The sequence below is a fragment of the Perissodus microlepis genome, chromosome 19, assembly GCF_051167445.1.
Source record: "Perissodus microlepis isolate ML-2025 ecotype Zambia chromosome 19, ASM5116744v1, whole genome shotgun sequence".
NCBI lineage: Eukaryota > Metazoa > Chordata > Actinopteri > Cichliformes > Cichlidae > Perissodus > Perissodus microlepis.
In genome coordinates, this window is record NC_140479.1 from 17,473,060 (window position 1) to 17,493,658 (window position 20,599).

The 20,599-nt window shown below is 39.9% G+C and overlaps 2 protein-coding genes across 3 annotated transcripts; both read left to right on the forward strand.

Moving 5' to 3' along the window:
- Positions 1–2,696: 2,696 nt before the first annotated feature.
- Positions 2,697–5,160, forward strand: LOC146365788 (serine/threonine-protein kinase ATR-like). The gene is made up of 8 exons (XM_084914082.1): positions 2,697–2,891; positions 2,994–3,137; positions 3,480–3,630; positions 3,730–3,886; positions 4,080–4,233; positions 4,373–4,524; positions 4,611–4,716; positions 4,874–5,160. Exons 1-8 carry the CDS (start codon positions 2,718–2,720, stop codon positions 5,045–5,047), a joined length of 1,212 nt encoding a protein of 403 aa, XP_084770208.1. The 5' UTR covers positions 2,697–2,717; the 3' UTR covers positions 5,048–5,160.
- A 7,729-nt stretch (positions 5,161–12,889) lies between these two features.
- On the forward strand, positions 12,890–19,223 carry LOC146365789 (endophilin-B1-like). 2 transcript variants are annotated; one of them, XM_084914080.1, is made up of 11 exons: positions 12,890–12,989; positions 13,288–13,608; positions 13,768–13,909; positions 14,918–15,046; positions 15,300–15,433; positions 15,582–15,674; positions 15,788–15,871; positions 15,977–16,000; positions 16,271–16,360; positions 16,501–16,601; positions 17,586–19,223. In XM_084914080.1, exons 2-11 carry the CDS (start codon positions 13,552–13,554, stop codon positions 18,154–18,156), a joined length of 1,425 nt encoding a protein of 474 aa, XP_084770206.1. In that variant the 5' UTR covers positions 12,890–12,989; positions 13,288–13,551; the 3' UTR covers positions 18,157–19,223. The 2 variants fall into 2 exon arrangements, with proteins under 2 accessions (XP_084770206.1, XP_084770205.1); XM_084914079.1 differs by lacking the exon at positions 12,890–12,989 and having other exon boundaries at positions 12,996–13,608.
- The last annotated feature ends 1,376 nt before the right edge of the window (positions 19,224–20,599 follow it).

Consider the following 20,599-nt stretch of genomic DNA (forward strand, 5'->3'; position numbering starts at 1 on the left):
CCCATGTCCCCTGCGGGGCTCCGTATGAAACACAGCAGAGGTCGTTTTTTTTTTAAAGTAAAACATCATCTCATTAAGAGTAATGGAGATGGTTTCCCTCTTCCAAGGAAGGTATTCTATGGAGTATTTTTAAAGACATTTACAATGAAGATGAGAAACATTTAGATGAACTGTAAATATTTATGAAGAAAATGCATCTAAGATGATATCAAGCAATTTCCAGCTGCCAACATACAGATAAAAGCAGAGTCATCAAATCCCATCAACTTACTGTTGTGGTCCTGAGTTAGCTGAGAGTCTTTACCTCTGGGACCAATCGTTTCAGCTCTCTTTGCCCTCCCACAGTACATGCATACATCTTCCTTGATGTCTCTTGTTTACTTTGGTAGCAATTGGCCTGTTCGGATGAATAGAGATGCTTATTCTTTAGCCTGTTTGAATCCAATTACGTTTTCTAATGGAGTTATGAGTGGATGTGGTCTGCAATCTATCAAATAAAAGGTACATTCAGCTGCCAGATGCATCCAGGATACATTTTCAGGTCATGTCTCGCTGAATTTATCTTCCAAGGGTTTATAGTCTTCTTGTAAAATCATTTTTACAATGATATTTATTATATGAAACAATATTTTAGGACCTTCTCCTTGTGGAAGAAAGTATGAAACCAATGCATTACACTTTAAATCTAGCACAGGGATGAACTATGTTTTGAGAGGTGTTGTGTGTGTATTGTTTATTACCATTTTTAATTAATTGTATTGTCGCAGGTGCATCCTTTAACAAATGTACATGATAAAAATTGTCACATGGTGTATAGAAAATGTAGCCACTGAATTTTGATATGACCTTTGACCTCTGATACACAGGAGTGCGGTTAGAGGACCGGCTGTATCAGCATCTGGAGTGGAGCGTCCCACCCCGGCCTCGTGCCGTTGAGTTACTGGGAGATCAGATGACTCAGGCCGGGCTGGAGATTGGATCAAACACACCTTATGGTGAGTACACACTCACCAGCCATTTTATTAGGTACATGCAGTTTGCCAGTACAGGGTTGGTTACCAAGCAGTTGAGCAGGAATACCTAATAAAGTGGCTAATGAGTACGTGCATTTTATTGATCTGCGAGAAGGATCTCAACTATTTTCACATGTTCATTTCTTTGCTTATTCTTGTCTTTTTTGTGTTATGAGTATATGTTGAATATATACTGAAAAGTCACTGTGTTGTATTTTTATGTTTCTCTGCTCAGGTACTGCATTGATAAGGTGTGGAGAGGCTCAGAAGCAGCTCGACGGGGCAGAGAGGAATCAGAGCTTTTATTAGCTACTTCACAGCTGTTAATTTCTTCATCAAACAACACACTTATCAACTTTCTCCCTCCTAGTGCTCTGCAGTTTGGAAACCAGTATATCTACCAGGCCATGCCTCGCATGCTGTCTCTTTGGCTGGACTTTGGAGCTAAAGTGTGTGAATGTGAGAAAGGTGGGCAAATCACACAGGGCATGGAGATATTTCTAGTTTCAGTCTAATTAATTTGCAAACTGCTTTCTAGCTATTTATTTTTAGCATTTCATTGGCTTTTCATTAACACTTGATATTATACCTATTCCTTCACCTCAGCTGGGCGAGCAGACAGACAGATGCGACAGGAGCTGAGTAAAATCAACACAGTAGTGAGCGAGCACTGTGCTAAGCTGGCGCCGTACCAGTTTCTGACCGCATTTTCCCAGCTGATCTCCAGGGTGTGTCACTCCAGCGATGAGGTCTTCAATGTCCTCATGACCATTGTGGCCAAAGTGTTCCTCACATACCCCCAGCAAGCTATGTGGCTAATGACTGCGGTGTCCAAGGTGAGAGAAATGAGCCACCCCTCATTTAAGGTTGATGGTGATTTCTATAAACATGGAAATATAGCCTTTGTAATTCTAATGAGCTTGAAAGTCAGTATTTGATATGACCACTTTTATTCTTCAACACAGCCTGAACTCTCTTAGGCAAGTTGTTTTGTCATTTCATTAGGTAGGATTAGGAATATTCAGGAATAGTTCTCCAGGCTTCTTGGAGGACATTCAAAGCTTTTCCTCGGATGTTGGCTGCCTTCCATAACAGATAATAAATGCATCTCTTCTTTTGTCATCCACTTATGTAGTAGCCACTGTCCAAACAAGCCCTTTGAAATCCCTCCAGAAAGCCTGGGAACTATTGCTCAAGACCACTTTAAGAAATTACTAGAAGGTCTGGGTCTTTGGAAGCAAAATATAAACAAATGAGGGGTGACTATAAAGTTTAACATTTGCAAGTCTGTTTATGTGGCGTTGTTTTTTTTAAATTTGAAATGTTATTTAGCAGATCAGTTCAAATCAAAATTACAATTTCTCTGTTAGTTTTCGTAATCAACTGCTTCTGCGTCCAAAATACAGCATTTATTTATGTCTGCTTTTCTTTTCTTTCCAGTCATCCTACCCCATGCGCATGAATCGCTGTAATCAGATCCTTAAGAAAGCCGTCAGTCTTAAACAGTCCCTGGAAAAATTCATTGGAGATGCCAACAGACTGACAGACAAGCTTTTGGAGCTTTGTAATAAACCGGTATACACGCCCATGCACAAATACACTTCAATAGTCTATGACTTCTCAATCCTTAAATCATCTTTAGGCAGGAGTAGAGATGTTTCTATATGTGTCTTACACGTGAATGGTAACAGCACCACCCTCAGTATGAGCATTCACTTCAAGCAGCTAAAACGTTTGGTGGAGGAGCCGACATTCAGTCAGATCCTGATCCCTCTGCAGTCTGTCCTCATCCCAACGCTGCCCTCCACAGGCGGGGAAAACACACAGCATGATGCTTTTCCTGGACACTGGGCATACCTGGATGGTTTTGAAGACAGTGTAAGAGAAAGAGGGTGTTAACTATTCTGACCAGCCGCCACCGTATGTTTAACATTCAGCAGGAGTTGATGACAGTTACAGAAAATAATCTTGTTTGTGTAGGTGGAGATCCTGGCCTCTTTGCAGAAGCCAAAGAAGATAAGCCTGAAGGGTTCGGATGGTCGGGGTTACACCATGATGTGTAAACCTAAAGATGACCTGAGGAAGGACTGCAGACTCATGGAGTTCAACTGTCTCATCAATAAGGTATCTGGGAGATTTCATTCAAACTAAATGGATATATAGTGAGTTCTGGCCATAGAGGGACTTGCATGTTAGGTCAGAATAAACAAACTTACTAACTTTTAGAGGTTCAATCTTATTTTATGTGTTGTTCTGGCCTCAAAGTTAAAATGAAATATTAGCCTCTTCTCATAATGTGAATAAAAACTGAACCTTTTTTTTTTTTTTTTTTGCAGTATAGGAGCTCATTATGTAGCAGAGCTGTACTAAATCAATCAATATGTGTGCAACTTACATGACAATACTTGAGAAAATGTGAGAAGAACAGCATTTATATGTGCTTGTTTGTACTGTGTGTTTGTGTAGTGCCTCCGTAAAGATGCTGAGTCCAGACGGAGGGAGCTACACATCCGGACTTATGCTGTGATTCCCCTCAATGAGGAGTGTGGCATCATCGAATGGGTTAACAACACTGCCGGGCTGCGGCACATTCTCACAAAGCTGTACAAAGAGAGAGGTATCCCTTCTTATAACACCTACAATCAAAAACCTTTTCTTTTTTTTTAAGTAAATGTTGGGAAGTAATTAAGTTGTTCACCTTTTCTGTGTTTTTAAGGTATCTACCTATCAGGTAAAGAGCTCAGGAAGCTTATTCTTCCCAAGACAGCTCCCTTTGAGGAAAAACTGCGCATCCACAAGGAGGTGCTGTGTGCTCGACACCCCCCTGTCTTCTATGAATGGTTCCTCCGGACCTTTCCTGACCCCACATCATGGTATGACTTTCACTACAACACTGCTATAATTATACTCCTGGAAGTCACTGCTTTACCAGAAATGTTAGTCATTTTCATTTAACATCTTGACCACATTTGAAAGAAGTTATTTCAATTCAGAATTTTTCAAAAATCTGCTTTAAGTTTAACTTAAATCCAAGAATAAATCTTTGGAGTATTTGTGTGTTTACAGGTACAGCAGTCGTTCAGCATACTGCCGCTCCACTGCTGTGATGTCCATGGTGGGCTACATCCTGGGTCTGGGAGATCGCCACGGAGAAAACATCCTCTTTGATTCCTTCACTGGAGAATGTGTTCATGTAGACTTCAACTGCCTCTTTAACAAGGTTTTTTTTTTGCCTTAGATTCAATAAAAAATATTACTTAGGAATATTCATATATTTATTATTTATTATATGTATCCTTAACACCAGTGCATGTTGTTGCTTTTAAGTTTGCCTGTGCTTTTCTCTCCTTTTCCACTAGGGGGAGACATTTGACGTGCCAGAGGTTGTTCCCTTTCGTCTGACGCGAAACATGGTGCATGCTATGGGGCCCATGGGCATCGAGGGCCTCTTTAGGCAAGCCTGTGAGGTTACGATAAGACTAATGAGAGACCAGAGAGAGCCACTCATGAGGTACATTCACATAAAAAGTATTAATGTCAAATTCAACCATTCATAAATATTAGAAATGTGTCTCTGTTTTTAATTTTTCCTGCAAGCGTGCTTAAGACCTTCCTTCATGACCCACTGGTGGAGTGGAGCAAACAAGCCAAAGGACTATCAAAAGCTCAGGCCAATGAGACAGGAGAGATTGTTAATGAAAAGGTGGGCATGTTTCTTGAATTTTTACCTCTTAAATTATATTTACTTGCAAATCTAAACCAGAGAGACTTTATTAATCCCAGAGGAAAACTGGGCTAAATACAGCACATTCAGGTTCAATAAAACCTAATAATGTTTGTTCTTTACATTTCTCTGCTAGGCTAAAACCCACGTGTGTGACATTGAGCAGCGCCTGCAGGGAGTGATTAAGAGCAGGAATAAAGTGCTGGGTCTTCCTCTGTCAATTGAGGGCCACGTCCATTACCTCATACAAGAAGCCACGGATGATAAACTACTGTGTCAGATGTATTTAGGCTGGGGTCCTTACTTGTAGAAAGAAAAAGCACTCAATTCAGAAGATTATAATGCAATCCAAGCACTTTTGACTGTTTGTTCCTGAGCCTTTTTCCGTTTTGAAAACATTGAAAATGCAGCACTGTTGTACATTCCCTTATAATAAACTATTTTGTTGGTTAAATGTGCTGTAGTGTGTATCTTCTAATCTCTTAACCCTCAAACTCTCAGAGCTAGACAGGCTTGTCAGCTGATTGTTTTAATCCCCTGTCTCCTGCTGCTTCTTCACTCCTGATTACAGCCAACTGGCCCAACTTTTTACATAAAAGCACCACTTAGAATTAAATGTCTGCTTAAAAAGCTGAAAGTGGACTGGGTGAAGGTGTGAGTAAGAAGTAGGTAGTAGTTTGTTTTTGGCTAGCAATATTTTTCTTATCTAGTAATGAGTTCAGGTAGTCAGAAAATCACTGTATTTGTAATTATTACTTTTCTTCTTTTTTGTTAATGCTTGGTTGTTGTTGCAGCTGGCTTTGGGATAGATCAGGATGAACTTGGTTGTATTTATGTATTTGCATATTTTTAGTGGGAAAACACTTTCCAAGATAATTGCATGAGAATATACTTTTATTCTGAATAATCTGAAATGGAAGTGTATTTGTGATAATATTTATTATCACTTGTAATCTGTTGCTGTTGTCAGAGACGACCGGTTTAGCTCGACGATGCTGTTATTTTCCACGGTTCTGGAAACTCCTATTAAAGACACCCAGCTCGACAGAAGAAGCGCTCGGGATTGTGAGGAGGATAAACTGTCAACAGACTCTAACCCTATATCAAATTCTACTCTAATACATTAAAATACCAGTACTGATGACCAGAGTACACACATGCAACACTTTTTTCTTTCGTGGTTAACATCAAGAACAGACAACAAAAGTCAACGTGTTTTTAATTTGGATTTTTTTTTTTATTTCATTGTAATGCCAATTAACTACAAAGTCTCCTGGAGGTGTTTTGAAATTTAAGGTGGAGGGCCTGCAGGACCTCTATCTTAAAGTTCAAAACACCAGTTTTAGAAAATTCCAGCAATCAAATGATCCCTTATGAGCAAGCACAAGGCGACAGTGGGGAGGAAAAACTGCCATAAAAAGCAGAAACCTCCAGCAGAACCAGGCTCATGTAGGGGCAGCCATCTGCTGCGGCCGGCTGGACTCGATGGAAAACAAAAAGGAGACACAATGAAAATATAATAGTTTTTTAGGAAAACTATAAAGGAATTTGATTTGACACTATGATTGACCGTTTTTGGATCATTTCTGCTTCAAGATTTTGCGAGAAGCAAGGCAGTGGAAAAGTCAAGGTCTTTAGTCATCGCTGCCCATAAAACAGCATCTGAAGGGTTTCATTAAAGCTTTCTTCAATGCTGAAAAGAACCTGGCAACTCTGGACTTTTGTCGATAACTTGTGGGGACACGCAAATGGATTTTCAAGAGCCTCAAAATAGCCTCGTCAAATGAACTATCACATGCCAAAGCAGCATCCATGATCTTTTCTGGGGAGCCAAACTCCTTGATGAGTCCTTTAACCAGTTTTTTGGTCAATCCTCTCACGTCATTTTCCAGACGTGTTGTAGACTCCGCGCTGCTGATTTCTGGTTGCACCAAGTTTTTGAGACGCTCAATGATGTCAGCTAGTGTTACGCCATCTGGAGGAGTGAGACGGCCTTTTCGCCTGCTTTTGGACTTCTCGAGAAGTCCAATTAAAACAAAGTAAACAAGGTTTTGGGATACTTCCTCCACTTGAGCAGATGACACTGACGCTTCTGAGAGCTTTTCCTCTACGTTTTCTGAGGGTTTGTCCTCAGAAACTCTGTCCTCTGACTTTTCAGACAGTTCCTCCTCATCCTTTTTGGAGAATTTGGCCTCTGATTTTTCAGGCAGTTCTTCCTCCCTCCTCTCGGGAACAGGTGTTGAACTTAAACGAGAGGATGTTGAGCATTTCTCTGGAGACTTGGCCTGTCTTTCTGGAGATGCTGGTCTAGAATGACAGGGTGTTCTAGATTCTCTGCCACTTTTTTGAGAAGAGTCTGACTCTGTATCTTTTGCCCGTGTCTGTGCTGTTGCAAGGAAGTTTTGGATATCTTTAATAGCATCGGACACTTTTTCGCTCTGAATAATTACATCAATTGCTTCATCATCAACCAAGAGCAGAATCTTTTGCAAAAACTTTGCAACTGCGTCTTCTATGATTACATAGAGGACTTCGGGAGAAAAGGAAACTCTTGATTCAGCTACTGTCTGTGGTGTACTGGAGATAACAGAGTCTGATAGACTTCTACCCATACAAGTATTGGGAATTTGGTATATACGACTTGTCATTAAATGGTCGTACAGTTTCTCTGTTAATTCCCTTGAGAAATTTTTGATGTTCTCGCTTATTCTAATGTTCTCAAGGATTTTTTGGATAATATAATGTTCTTCCTGTTTTGTTAACTTGTTGTATATGTCAATAATTTCAGATCTGATGACATTAAAGTTAGCTGGAGTAGAACATTTTACCATGGTTTCCAGAGTAAATGAGCTTCTTGAAAGGGAACCCATTCCCTCAGTTTCAGGGGAGTGGCTTAGGTTTAACAGACTAATCAAATGTTTTTTGCTCTCCTCCACTGTGTTTTTCAGCCCCTCTTTCATCTTTTCATAATGTTTTTGTGCGAACTTGAAAAAATGGTGTTTGCGGGATTTTTCTGGTGCGCAAGGAGCACGTGAGTTGAAAAACTCTCTCACTTTATCGAAGATGGCTCCCATAAATCCAGATTTGGGTGAGATACATTTCTCACTGTGGGAAGAAGAATCAGTGTCAGAAGAAGGGAGATTGTCAAATATAATATTGACAATGTCAGCTGCAAATTTTTCTACTGCGGCATCAGGTTCCAAACGTTCTGCCTGCCTTTCAGCTTCTGCACATTCCCCACTTTCTGAACTTTCTTTCTTTTCTGAAAGTTGCTCTATTTTAGCAGGTGACTCAGTTTCTATATCTTCCTCGTCATCTGATAATTCATCATCTGCAGAATATGATTCTCGACTATATCTGGTCAGAATATCCCTAACCTCCCTGATGGCCAATTCGCGTGAGATGCCGGACTCACTGCTGTCTGTGCCGGACTCACTGCTGTCTGTGCTGGATTCACTGCTGTCTGTGCTGGATTCAGATTGACTTGAATCGCTTACCGTTCTAATGCGTGAGCTTCGCCGTTTTATTGCGTATAATTTCAAGCATGAGAGAGCAAGATGAACCATGACATGGAGTCTTCCAATATTGGGAATTCTTCCGCTGATGTAAACAGCAGGGTTTAGCGGTAAATTGCTCTGCCTGACCACGGTGGCAATCAACTTTACCTTATCTGAAATCTCCCTCTCAATCATCTTTGTCAGCTGTGTAGCACTCACACAGTCCTGCTCAGGGATGCTGAGCGCTTTAGCAAAAGTGACTAAGATGGAGTCACCAAGAAATGGATTTTTTTCTAAATCCGTAGATGCACCACGCTGAATGGCGGGAAGCGCAAGTCTCAAGATTTTGGCTGTGGCGATCTGTATGATTTCAGAAATCATATCGGCCAAAACTGCTTGAACATCAGAATCCAAAAGTCCATTTTCTATTAAGATCCACTGTTCGTCAGAGAGCTTGTTGAAGGCATTATTGATAGTCGGTAACAGCTCATCTGGTGATAGGACCGGAGGAATTTGAAAATTATAAGACATTGTTGTTCCACAAGGATTCCCTCTGTTAAAATCTTCCTGAAATGCTAAACTTTCTGATTTGAAAGAGTGGGGAACGTTTCACGTGTATAAACTCTGGAAGCTTGGGTCATATTTGAGGACTATCCCGGATCAAAGGCAGATCAAAGACTTCTTCTGTAACGGCACTTGTTCGAATGCACGAATATTCACGCATGCGCAAAAGCACCCGAGTTCCAGACACGTCATAAAGGGTGCGTCACGAACCGTTCCACAACCAAGAGGTCATAATCTCGGCAGATCATCGCGCAAATAAATCTACAACTGACAATGAAGTCCATTTTCTGAGAATGAGAAACTATGGTGCAGTGAGCTCTCGAGTGCAGCCGCGGTCAAGCCAGCCGCACTTTGAATTTTGTTGATCTTTTTTTTTTTTGCCTTAATACGGTACGCGAGTTACTCTGAAACTACGGAGCTCCGCAGGGGACATGGGAGAAAAAAATTAAGACGGACTTTTGCGAGATCCCGAGTTAGTTTTGCGAGATCTCGCAAAAGCCCGTCTTAATTTTTTTTTTCTTCTCCCATGTGCCCTGCGGGGCTCCGTATGAAACACAGCAGAGGTCGTCTTTTTTTTTTTTATCCTGCAAGTTTTTTCCTTATTTACTCCGGAGTGCAGCAGATGTTTTGCTGTTTTAACAAACACAATAGACTATAATCCTTACTTTAAATATTATATATATTAAAAAAACTATGTTAAAAATTCTTTAAGAGGTGACACAAATTTCACATTTTTGTAACGTGGCAATATGCTGAGTGGCAGCTTTTTCCTTCATCACTTCCACAGTTTTTCTTAATAAGTTAGGACTGTAACAACTTCCAGAATAACCACTGCCAATTTTATCTATAAAAAAAGTAATGTCACATAAATCAATCTTTATTAATCTTTTTTAGCTTTAGTGGTTTGCTGTGGAAATTAAAACATTTTTGTGACTGTATACAGAAAACCAAACAAAAAGCAGTCCTTTGCTCAAATTACTGCAGCAGTTCAGTACCGCAGCTGTACATGTGTTGAGTTTGTCGAGTATGCCTTTGTGCTTGTCCTTTTCTTTCCATCAAGTTTGCCAATACGAACACACACACACTTGATTTAAGATGGTGTGTGCTCAGTCTTCTAGCAGTATGTCCAGTTCTTCTAAAGGCAGTCGCACACTCACTTCTTTCTCTGTCAACAGGTCTACAAACCCCTCAGCTGATCGGGGAACAGCTGAATTGTATGTACCAGTATACATACATACTGATTTAGTTTGCAGAAGAGGTAACTACAGCAGGGTGATAAGTGTAATTGGTTAATTTGGTAAATATGTGCTGAGCAAGGCAGGATATTGATCAAGTGGCACCATCTTTATTTTTTATTTATTTTATTTAACCAGGAAGATTCCAATGAGATTAAAAACCTCTTTTTCAAGGGAGACATTTAATGAAATCATCTAACAAATAGTGTCTCCTACTGTGTGATTATTTGTTCTAATGTACCATCAAAGAAGTGTGTTTCAGTAAAAGTTTAAACCCTGTCTCATCCATAGTCTGTTCATCTTTTATATACAGGTTATCTTTTTACTGAATTGTAACCAAAAAAAGATAAGGAGCAGTGGCTATCAGCTACTGATTCTTGTTATGCTCCTGTTTTCTCTTCACCTCTCTCAGTTGTCCGTCCCTGAGCTTAGTCCTTTCACAGGTTTCTTCCTCTCAACAGTAAAATCATAGTCCTCAAAACACTAATGTTAAGGTTTCAACGCCATTTCCTCTTTTTTACAAATCTGAGCACCCCTGTATAAAGTCAGTTGGTTGGTAAAACGAGCTGTTGTTCGTTATTAATTAGCTCAGTTTCTCTCGTATAACCGCACCTGATGAGTCTGCAGGGACTCAGCACAAAACTATAAATCGAGTTTTGGGAAATATCACTTTCACAGTATGTGTGTGCCTCACCAGGGGACCAGGGGATATTCTGTAAGGCCTTGTAGAAGATTACTGTGGCTTTATCCACTTTTCCTTCAGACACCTACAAATTCAAACTTACACACTTTACATATACAATGTAATCACTGTGATATTTGTGTATCCACAGCCACAGAAGCTGTTCTACACTTCTGTCTCCATGTTCAATATTTGTAAACTGCGGACATTTTAGTCGTTATTCCTGAAATGCACATATTAATATTCTCCTTCTTCTTTTTTAATGATACTGACGCTTTCAGAGGCATCATTTCTTTTTCTTATTTAAGCAAGATCAGGTCTCTACTTTCTTCCTAACAGGTTTAGTGCTCCAGGGCAGAAAACAGCATCAACGTGAGTTTGTATGACCGGTCTCAACTAGAAGGTGGATGTACATCCTCCAAAGTAAAGGGCAACGAGCCCCGGTTTCTGTTGCTATGGCATTTTCAAAAAGTCCACGGAAGCGGTTGCTGAGGCCATTCTCCGGCCGGACAGATAAGGGATCGCGATCTATAAATATTGCAGACATGTACAGTAAGTGCTAAGTATCGTTTGATAATGTGCAACCCTGTTTCTATGAAAGCTGTATTAAGTAAAACTAAAAGCAAGACTGCAAATCACTTAAATCTGCATTTAAACAACATTAAACACTGGGACTTTTTGAGATGCTCATCTTTCATCATGCTACTAAATCTTATTTGTGTTGTGATGTTCCATCAGATGTATTTATTTAATGCTTTTGAGCATTAAACAACTTTTATAGTTTTTGTTGTCCCTCACTGGACTTTTCTGAAAATGTAGTTTTTTTGTAAATACAAGGTTTCCCCAAAAATGTAAATTATGTGAATTTTGATGTGATCCTACTATCTGATGCTTGTGATCATCATCTGTTACCTTACCTCTGAGCTGCATCTACCAGCTGCTTCCTTTGCTGTTCAGCAACTATGGCAAAGAGGCGTGGCACCAACTGCTGCAGTCTCTGGTTACAGAGTGAAAAAAAACAGCGAGCCCAGCGAGCAGTATGGCAACGGTACTCCACCTGAAGCACACATCACATGGAGGTCAGTCAGACCAAAATAAACAAATAAGGTTAGGGCTGAAAAAGCTGAGAAACACATCTAGAGAAGAATGGGGGAAAAGAGCTTTTATTAACCTGGCCTGTACATAAATGCTTCAAAGAAGGGCGCTGGTGGTCCAGACTGAGAGGGCCGATGTCAGCGTTTGTCTCACTGTCACCAGAGGAAACACAGCATTGCTGTTGCAGTACTAACACCTCACACTGTGCCAATGAGACAGGAGAGATTGTTAATAAAAAAGTGGGCATGTTTCTTGAATTTTTAGCTCTTAAACTGTATTTACTTGCGAATCTGAATTAGAGAGACTTTATTAATCCCAGAGGAAAACTGAGTTAACTACAGCACATTCAGGTCCAATAAAACCTAATGTTTGTTTTTTACGTTTCTCTGTCAGGCTAAAACCCATGTGTTTGACATCGAGCAGAACCTGCAGGAATAAGGTGTTGGGTCTTCCTCTGTCAATTGAGGGGCACGTCCATTACCTCATACAAGAAGCCATGGATGGTAAACTACTGTGTCAGGTGTATTTAGGATGGGGTCCTTACTTGTAGAAAGAAAATGCACTCAATTCAGAAGATTACAATGCAATCCAAGCCCTTTTGACTGGAGCCTTTTTCTGTTTCGAGTTATCTAGAAAAACATTGAAAAACGCAGCACTGTTGTACATTCCCTTGTAATAAAGCCATTTAGTTGGTAAACGTGCCGTAGTGTGTCTTCTAATCTCTTAACCCTCCTTAAACTCACAGAGCTAGATTGTCAGCTGATTGTTTTAATCCCCGTCTCCCGCTGCTTCTTCACTCCTGATTACAGCCAACATGTTCTTTTTACATAAAAAGAAATCACCACTTAGAAATGTCTGCTTAAAAGGCTGGGTGAAGGCGTGAGTATAGCAGTAGTTTCCTTTTAAGCTAGCAATATTTTTCTTATCTACTAATGAGTTCAGGCAGTCAGAAAATCACTGTATTTGTAATTATTACTTTTCTTATTTTTGTTAATGCTTGGCTGTTGTTTCAGCTGGCTTTGGGATAGAAACCTTTAATCTATTTTTAGATCAGGATGAGCTTGGTTGTATTTATTTATTTACATATTTATAGTGGGAAAGCAAGATAAATACATAAGAATATGCTTTTATTTTGAATGATCTGAACCGGAAGTGTGGATTAAGGCGCTCTCTTATCAGGTAAATCTTTTCTTTTTTTAATATTCTAATAATTTTACTGAATTTTCGACACCTATAAATGTCCAGTTTAATTTATGTAAAAGCTTAATATTATTTAAACCTGTCGGTATTCAAAATAATCCGAAATTTAAAATTTATCGTTGTAGTGAAGCTTTGAAAAAAAGCAAAAACGCTAGCTAATATTTAATATCGCTAGTAATCTGTTGCTGTTGTCAAAGCCGACCGTTTTGGATAGCCGATGCGATGCTGTTATTTTCCACGGTTCTGAAACACATGTTAAAGACATCCAACTCGACAGAAGACGCGCTCAGGATGCGGAGGAGGATAAACGGTCAACATACACAGGTGCCTGCACTTGCTTCGTCCTCTTGGGCTCGGCTGCTCGGTGTTAACGGACCGTAATCTTGCCAGCAGAAAGTGGGGCGGTTAGCCGGGAGGCTATGGCGAGGTCATCCTCTTGTTGTTGGTTAGCTGTCTTTTCATAGCGTGGTTACCTCGGTCCTGCTTGGCCGCTGATTGTCAGTTGGTCCACCGGAGACGACGCGACCTTGGGGACGCTGTCATGGATTTGACTCGGTTGGCCGTGGATGCTGGTCAGTTCATCAACCGCGCTGTTCAGGTAATAATAATAATAATAATAATAATAATAATAATAATAATAAAGGAAACTATTATGTGTTTTTCCTGGGCTTTAATCTCAACCCTGAATCAGTGACTGCCCTTACTAAAAGAAAAGTGCGCAGTTTGTTAATCAATGTTACCCTGAAATTCGCTCCAGTACACTGGAGAGAGTCTAGGACAGGCCGAGAGGACTGAGTTGGACCCCGGACTGGAGGAGCTTTTATCACGGGCGGACGCCACCAAGACGTGGACGGACCAGATAATCTCCCAGACTGAGGCTTTACTGCAGCCAAGCCTCGGTAGGAGAACATGAATTGATTTAATGAAGCTGCCCTGATTCATTGAGCAGTTACAGATGTATACATACCCACTTCACTAACAGTTGGTCCTGTTTTTGCCACAATTAGCCCTGTTTTTATGATCCTGAACTCTAACCTGTTCACTGTATCCAAATATATAAAAGGTGAGAAAAAAGATCTGAGCATTTACTCTTTTAAAGTAAAACATCATCTCATTAAGAGTAATGGAGATGGTTTCCCTCTTCCAAGGAAGGTATTCTATGGAGTATTTTTAAAGACATTTACAATGAAGATGAGAAACATTTAGATGAACTGTAAATATTTATGAAGAAAATGCATCTGGGATGATATCAAGCAATTTCCAGCTGCCAACATACAGATAAAAGCAGAGTCATCAAATCCCATCAACTTACTGTTGTGGTCCTGAGTTAGCTGAGAGTCTTTACCTCTGGGACCAATCGTTTCAGCTCTCTTTGCCCTCCCACAGTACATGCATACATCTTCCTTGATGTCTCTTGTTTACTTTGGTAGCAATTGGCCTGTTCGGATGAATAGAGATGCTTATTCTTTAGCCTGTTTGAATCCAATTACGTTTTCTAATGGAGTTATGAGTGGATGTGGTCTGCAATCTATCAAATAAAAGGTACATTCAGCTGCCAGATGCATCCAGGATACATTTTCAGGTCATGTCTCGCTGAATTTATCTTCCAAGGGTTCATAGTCTTCTTATAAAATCATTTTTACAATGATATTTATTATATGAAACAATATTTTAGGACCTTCTCCTTGTGGAAGAAAGTATGAAACCAATGCATTACAGTTCAAATCTAGCACAGGGATGAACTATGTTTTGAGAGGTGTTGTGTGTGTATTGTTTATTACCATTTTTAATTAATTGTATTGTCGCAGGTGCATCCTTTAACAAATGTACATGATAAAAATTGTCACATGGTGTATAGAAAATGTAGCCACTGAATTTTGATATGACCTTTGACCTCTGATACACAGGAGTGCGGTTAGAGGACCGGCTGTATCAGCATCTGGAGTGGAGCGTCCCACCCCGGCCTCGTGCCGTTGAGTTACTGGGAGATCAGATGACTCAGGCCGGGCTGGAGATTGGATCAAACACACCTTATGGTGAGTACACACTCACCAGCCATTTTATTAGGTACATGCAGTTTGCCAGTACAGGGTTGGTTACCAAGCAGTTGAGCAGGAATACCTAATAAAGTGGCTAATGAGTACGTGCATTTTATTGATCTGCGAGAAGGATCTCAACTATTTTCACATGTTCATTTCTTTGCTTATTCTTGTCTTTTTTGTGTTATGAGTATATGTTGAATATATACTGAAAAGTCACTGTGTTGTATTTTTATGTTTCTCTGCTCAGGTACTGCATTGATAAGGTGTGGAGAGGCTCAGAAGCAGCTTGGCGAGGCAGAGAGGAAGTTTGTCCAAAGCACTAACATTCACTTTCTCACTCCCCTGCGGAGTTTCACTGAGGGGGAATACAAAACCATACAGGTAAACACATGCCTCTGTATCACATACACACAAACTCGCACCTTTATTGTGATTATCACAGCAGTGATTAGGTTATTTTACGCTGTCAGCCGAAATAATATTTAGTTTCTAGGTTATTTGTAAAGTAAACAAGATTGCTTGTTCCTAGAATGAACACAAGATGTTGGTGAATAAACGTTTGGACTTGGATATCACTAAGGCCAGGCTGAGAAAAGCCCACGAGGCTGAGCAAGAGGCCAGAGTGAGTTACACTTTTACATTATTACATACTTTTCAGTTAGTCAAACTCTGACTAAAAGCTAAACATGTTGATATTTGACATTACAGTTCTTGTATCTTGTGTCTTTTTGTCAGAACCTGAATGCCAACCCACTGGAAGATGACTACTTGTCTCATGTCTCCTACATGTTCAGCTTCCTGCGTGTTAAATGGCTAAAGGTCAGCAGTTCTGTGTAGGACGTACATATTAACAGACGCAGATGAAATTGGTGTTCGATCTTCAAATAAGGCATTTTTCTTCTTATGTCTCTTTCATGCAAACAGATCTGGGCTCAGGAAATCTCACAGGTGAGTTCCTCATCAGTTTAAAGAACACAGGATCTGAAATGGTCTTCATACAGTATATCAGTGAGGCTGTCAGCAGTAATTGATATGAATATGGAGCTGCTGTTAGCACAGACAATATTTCTTTTCTGTAGTTTTCTGTTTGTTTAGACTTGAGCTCATTTTAAATGTTGTATTATTTCGGCAGCCATTTTTAGAAAAATAAGAGAAAAACCATACAGATGTGTGTGTGGGGGTGTGTGTTTGTGTGTGTGTGTGGGTTTGTATGTGTAGGCAGAGATGGAGCTGAGGATTTGTCAGAGTCTTTTCAATCGACAGTCAGAAATCACAAGAGCTGTTGTGGAAGGACTCAGCAACACACATGTACGTACACTTAACGAGTTCAAATTTGTGTTTATTTTTATTTTTACTATCTGTTTCTTAAAGGAACTGTTGCTTTTTATATTTAATGCTTGTGGCTCTTTACCTTGTTGGATATGTTTTCCTGCCATCTACCTCTACAGACCAACCATATGCGGAGCCTCACTGACTTTGTGGATGCTCAGGCTAGCTACTTTGCTCAATGCAACCAACATGCTCAGGAGTTGCAAAAACAGCTGGCCAGGTCTGTGTAGTCTCATTTCCATCTTCAGAAGAGGAAGAAGAATAGCTTCATTTGTATAGCGCTTTTTAACACACAGTTTCAAAGTACTTCACAGTTCGAATTAAACCATACATGTAAATGTTCCAGCATACAGACACACAGTCGGGCATACAGTCTTAGATTCATTCCAACATACACTCCTCCACATATTATATGCAAGCTATGGCCAAAAATAATGGGACAAAGCTTAAGAAAAAGCAGTTTTTTAAAACAAATGACTCTTTTGCCTGACCTGACAGGGCGAGGAAGACTGTTCCAAAATTTAGGCTCTCCAACATCAGAAGTGTGGTCCCCTCTGGATTTAAAATAAGAGCAAGGAGCAGTTAAGATACATTGATAAGATGATTAGAGAGGCCAACTAAGGTTATAAGTTCTTGGTAGCTGAGCTGTATATACAGGAGCCTGGCCACGTAGGGCTCTGTATGTTATTTATTTCACTAGAAGCCAGTGAAGGAAAGCAGAAAGGTTGCATAAAAGGTTTCAAGATTTCATTTTTGCAGTGTTTCCTAGAAAAAAGATAGGATGAGCCTACTGGTGTGAGATTAAATTTCTGTTTTTATTATATTTATACCTTGAACTGTTTAGGTTTGTAATTTTTCATACAGCACAATGAATCTCCAAATCATGGCTGTCTAAGAAAACATTTATTTTCAGTTTTGGTGTTTAAGAGTTATTTTATAACTACAGTGTGACTAAAACAGGTTATTTGCAAAATTTCTTAAAAAAAGTTTGTAGTGAGATTTGGGTCAAATCCATTATATTTTTGTATCGTTTTTCTTTTAATTGAAACTTAATAAATTAGAAGTTTTAACAAGCAGATTAATAACTTCAGTACAAAGTAGAAAATATTCAGGACATTTGGTCTTCTAAAGAAACCAGGACTGCAAAGAATACTTTATGATTTGAACATGAGTGGATTATATTTATGGTTTTATTTCTCTGCAGCATTCCAGCTGTCTTCTGTTCCAATAACTGGCAGTCTGCAATTAGTAATCCCGTTAGTCAGCCATCAGCAAGCAACCACGAGGCGAATGAACCCATCAGTGTAAATCACGTCACTCCGTTACCTGTGCTCGTCCACCAGCTTCCAGATTTCAACCAGGACTCGTGGACTTTAAACTCACCACCCCAAACTGTGAAAACCACAGCAGATTCATCTTTCGGTGAACTGCTGACTCACCAGACAAATAACAACAATAACAACATCATCATCTCCACCACCAGACAGACACCCAGCAACCATTCACCAATCTACAGCCAGTCAACTACTGTTCGAGCGATTGATCGTGTCTCTACACCAAACCAAACGGATCAGCTCCAAGCACCCGGCAGGACGGCCAGGATGTCTGATGCTTCTCCTGCTTCTACCCAGGTACTAACATTCAATACAACAGCTTCAATAAGCAATGGTGCAGCAACAGCAGCCTCCCCGCCTTTACAACCCAGTGCAACCTGTAGCATCAATGAAGGAGATGTCCAGGAGTCTTCGTCAGGCCATCAGGATGTGGGCCAGTAGAGACGGCAGGTTGGGAACATGGCATCAGCCCAGAGTATTTCAGCTTTGACTTTAGGAATATACACAGTGATTATATCATGTTCCAGTTTAATTAATCCCTTAGGGATTATAATGTGAAGTTGTTGAAGTTGCTTATTTTTTAAAAGCATAATATAGTGCCACAATCATTTTAGACTTGAGCTTTATCCATGTATTATTCATGCTGTGTGAACATGATGATGGTAGATGTAAAGTCTGTTCTGTGTGTAACATTTCCTGGTTTCAGGCTGGAAGACGAAGCTAACAGACTGTTATCATTTGTTGTTTTCAGTTAGTGTCTGTGAAACTGATCTTTTCTTCTTTTCTTTTTTTTACGTTCTGGTCAGTGAGAACTAATCAAGCTCTGTGCCAAGTGTATGTGTTGGTGTGAATACATGAATTTTACTGTGTCTCAGTGACCGTGTGAACTTGTGGTAATACTTTGGCCCAAACATGTGACACCTTTAGAAAGAAGTGTATGTGCATATATGTGACTGCCACCTCCTGACTCTTGTTTGTTAAACATGAGGTCATTTTCCATACGAAACACAGTTTCACTTCTGTCTGTGCGCATTTGCATTGGGGAACCCAGAGGTGACTGGACCTTTGTGCTTCTTCATACGCGCACTGGGTGTTTTCCCATGCATACACTCATTTTTCACCCTTTACCTTCTTAAAGCCCCCATTTGGTCAAATGGGTGGAAATTTCCACGTCCAGATGTTGTTAATTTTCTTCATGAGGGCAGACCTGCCTAACGTGGGTCTACTCTGGAGGGACTCTGGATGGAAACAAATATTATTGTAGCACTGGCTGTACTGAAATAATTGCCTACAAGCTCAAAGCTTTTGTCCCAGTATGTAAAGATGTGTGTGGGTTTGTGTAGTCTGAGTGTTCATATCAGAGCTGCTGCCAGTTTCAAACTACACGCACGCAGTCATGATTCAGCCACGAGTCGTTGAGCTGACGTCAGTGCGGGTCTGAGTTTGCGCTTGATTCATGTGAAGATGTGGAAATAAATATGCAAACAGTGATGTCATGCCGGTCTAAATCAAGTGTGGCGTCTATCTTTGTTCTCCAGTCAAGGTGTTTCTGTAATTTCCTTGTTAAAACCACAGTTCATATAGCTCACTTTCCCATCATACCAGCCATCTGTCTTAGATTTACACGCAGTGACAATTATTTTCAGACTGAGGTCTTGATCAAGCCTCCAAAAAAATTCTGTTTGTTTCACATCTGACTCACTGCCAAGCTTGCAGTTAAGCTGGATTCGCTTCACTTTTTCTTTTTCTTTTTTACACAAGAGTGAGATCTCCTTTTGTTTTACATGAATCACAGCCTTTCAACACATGCACACAAGCTGTAATAGTTACCCAGAATTGCTGACAAAAGTGTGCATATGTGTGTCTGTTTTTCACTCCCACTTTACCTTTTTTCTGTCTAGAGCTGTCCAAATAGATTAGATCGATTAAGAGCAGTTGGTGTGATACTGATCAAAGCAGAGCCTGCGGTTCATTAACACTATAAACAGTTATATCTTACCTCTCTGTATCAGTTCTGTGTCTTCACAGGGGCTGAGGTGCAGCCATCGCTCAATGCAGATTCAGTCATTGCTATTTTTTTCCCTACAACTCAGCAAGGAAAAATAAATCTGTCCCTAAATGTTCATGAGCGTTCTTCCTCTGCACTGACAAAACAAGTCCCTGTCACAATTCCAGCATATTTTTATATTTCCGGTTCGCACTTTGTCCTTGAGCAGATCTCTCATTAGTCTTGGTATGAATCTTTTGTTTGATACAGGAAGGAAAGGGACGCTTTGTTCACGATGAGTGAGTTGGGAAAACGGATAAAGGAAATTTTGATTTTATTTTATTTATTTTTTTTACCTAATTTGGTTTCTTCTGATGCACTACCTGAGGGGCACATGTTACAGATGGGTGCAAACCTTCATAGTTTAGTCTGTAAAGGCCTCATGCTAATGCATTGTTGTTCAAAAATATAATTGAAATTCACTAAAGATAAAGGTAAGAAAGGCCAGATTTTCCTACCCAAGCTTAATAAAATAATAATAAAAAGAAAACAATCTGCATAATACATTTATTATCTTGTTATTTCTATCACATGATTTGTCTTCCCTTAAAAATACAAATGTCCCCAGTGTCTGTAAGAGCCCTCCTTATCTACATTCACCACGAGTTTGATTGCGAGACCAAGCAGAGAAAAATAATGAAGGTGGACTGATGTTTATTAGATGTACTGATATTCAAAGCATCATGCCATCTGTGCAGTAAGAAAATCTAAGTGGACTGAGCTCATAACCTGGAACCACTCACCCAAGTACAGTAAGGTGCTCTAATTACTTTGATACTTTTATCTATCTATCTTAGCTATAACTATCTTAACTATAAAGAAGATTGTTAGATAACC

Bases quoted from the DNA above. Each gene is read 5' to 3' on its own strand.
- LOC146365788 (XM_084914082.1), top strand. From the start codon at position 2,718: ATGAGCATTCACTTCAAGCAGCTAAAACGTTTGGTGGAGGAGCCGACA. The intron at 4,234-4,372 runs GTTTTTTTTTTG...CTTTTCCACTAG, and splicing joins TCAACTGCCTCTTTAACAAG to GGGGAGACATTTGACGTGCC. The intron at 4,717-4,873 runs GTGGGCATGTTT...TTTCTCTGCTAG, and splicing joins GAGAGATTGTTAATGAAAAG to GCTAAAACCCACGTGTGTGA.
- LOC146365789 (XM_084914080.1), top strand. From the start codon at position 13,552: ATGGATTTGACTCGGTTGGCCGTGGATGCTGGTCAGTTCATCAACCGC. The intron at 15,872-15,976 runs GTCAGCAGTTCT...TCATGCAAACAG, and splicing joins TGCGTGTTAAATGGCTAAAG to ATCTGGGCTCAGGAAATCTC. The intron at 16,361-16,500 runs GTACGTACACTT...CTACCTCTACAG, and splicing joins AAGGACTCAGCAACACACAT to ACCAACCATATGCGGAGCCT.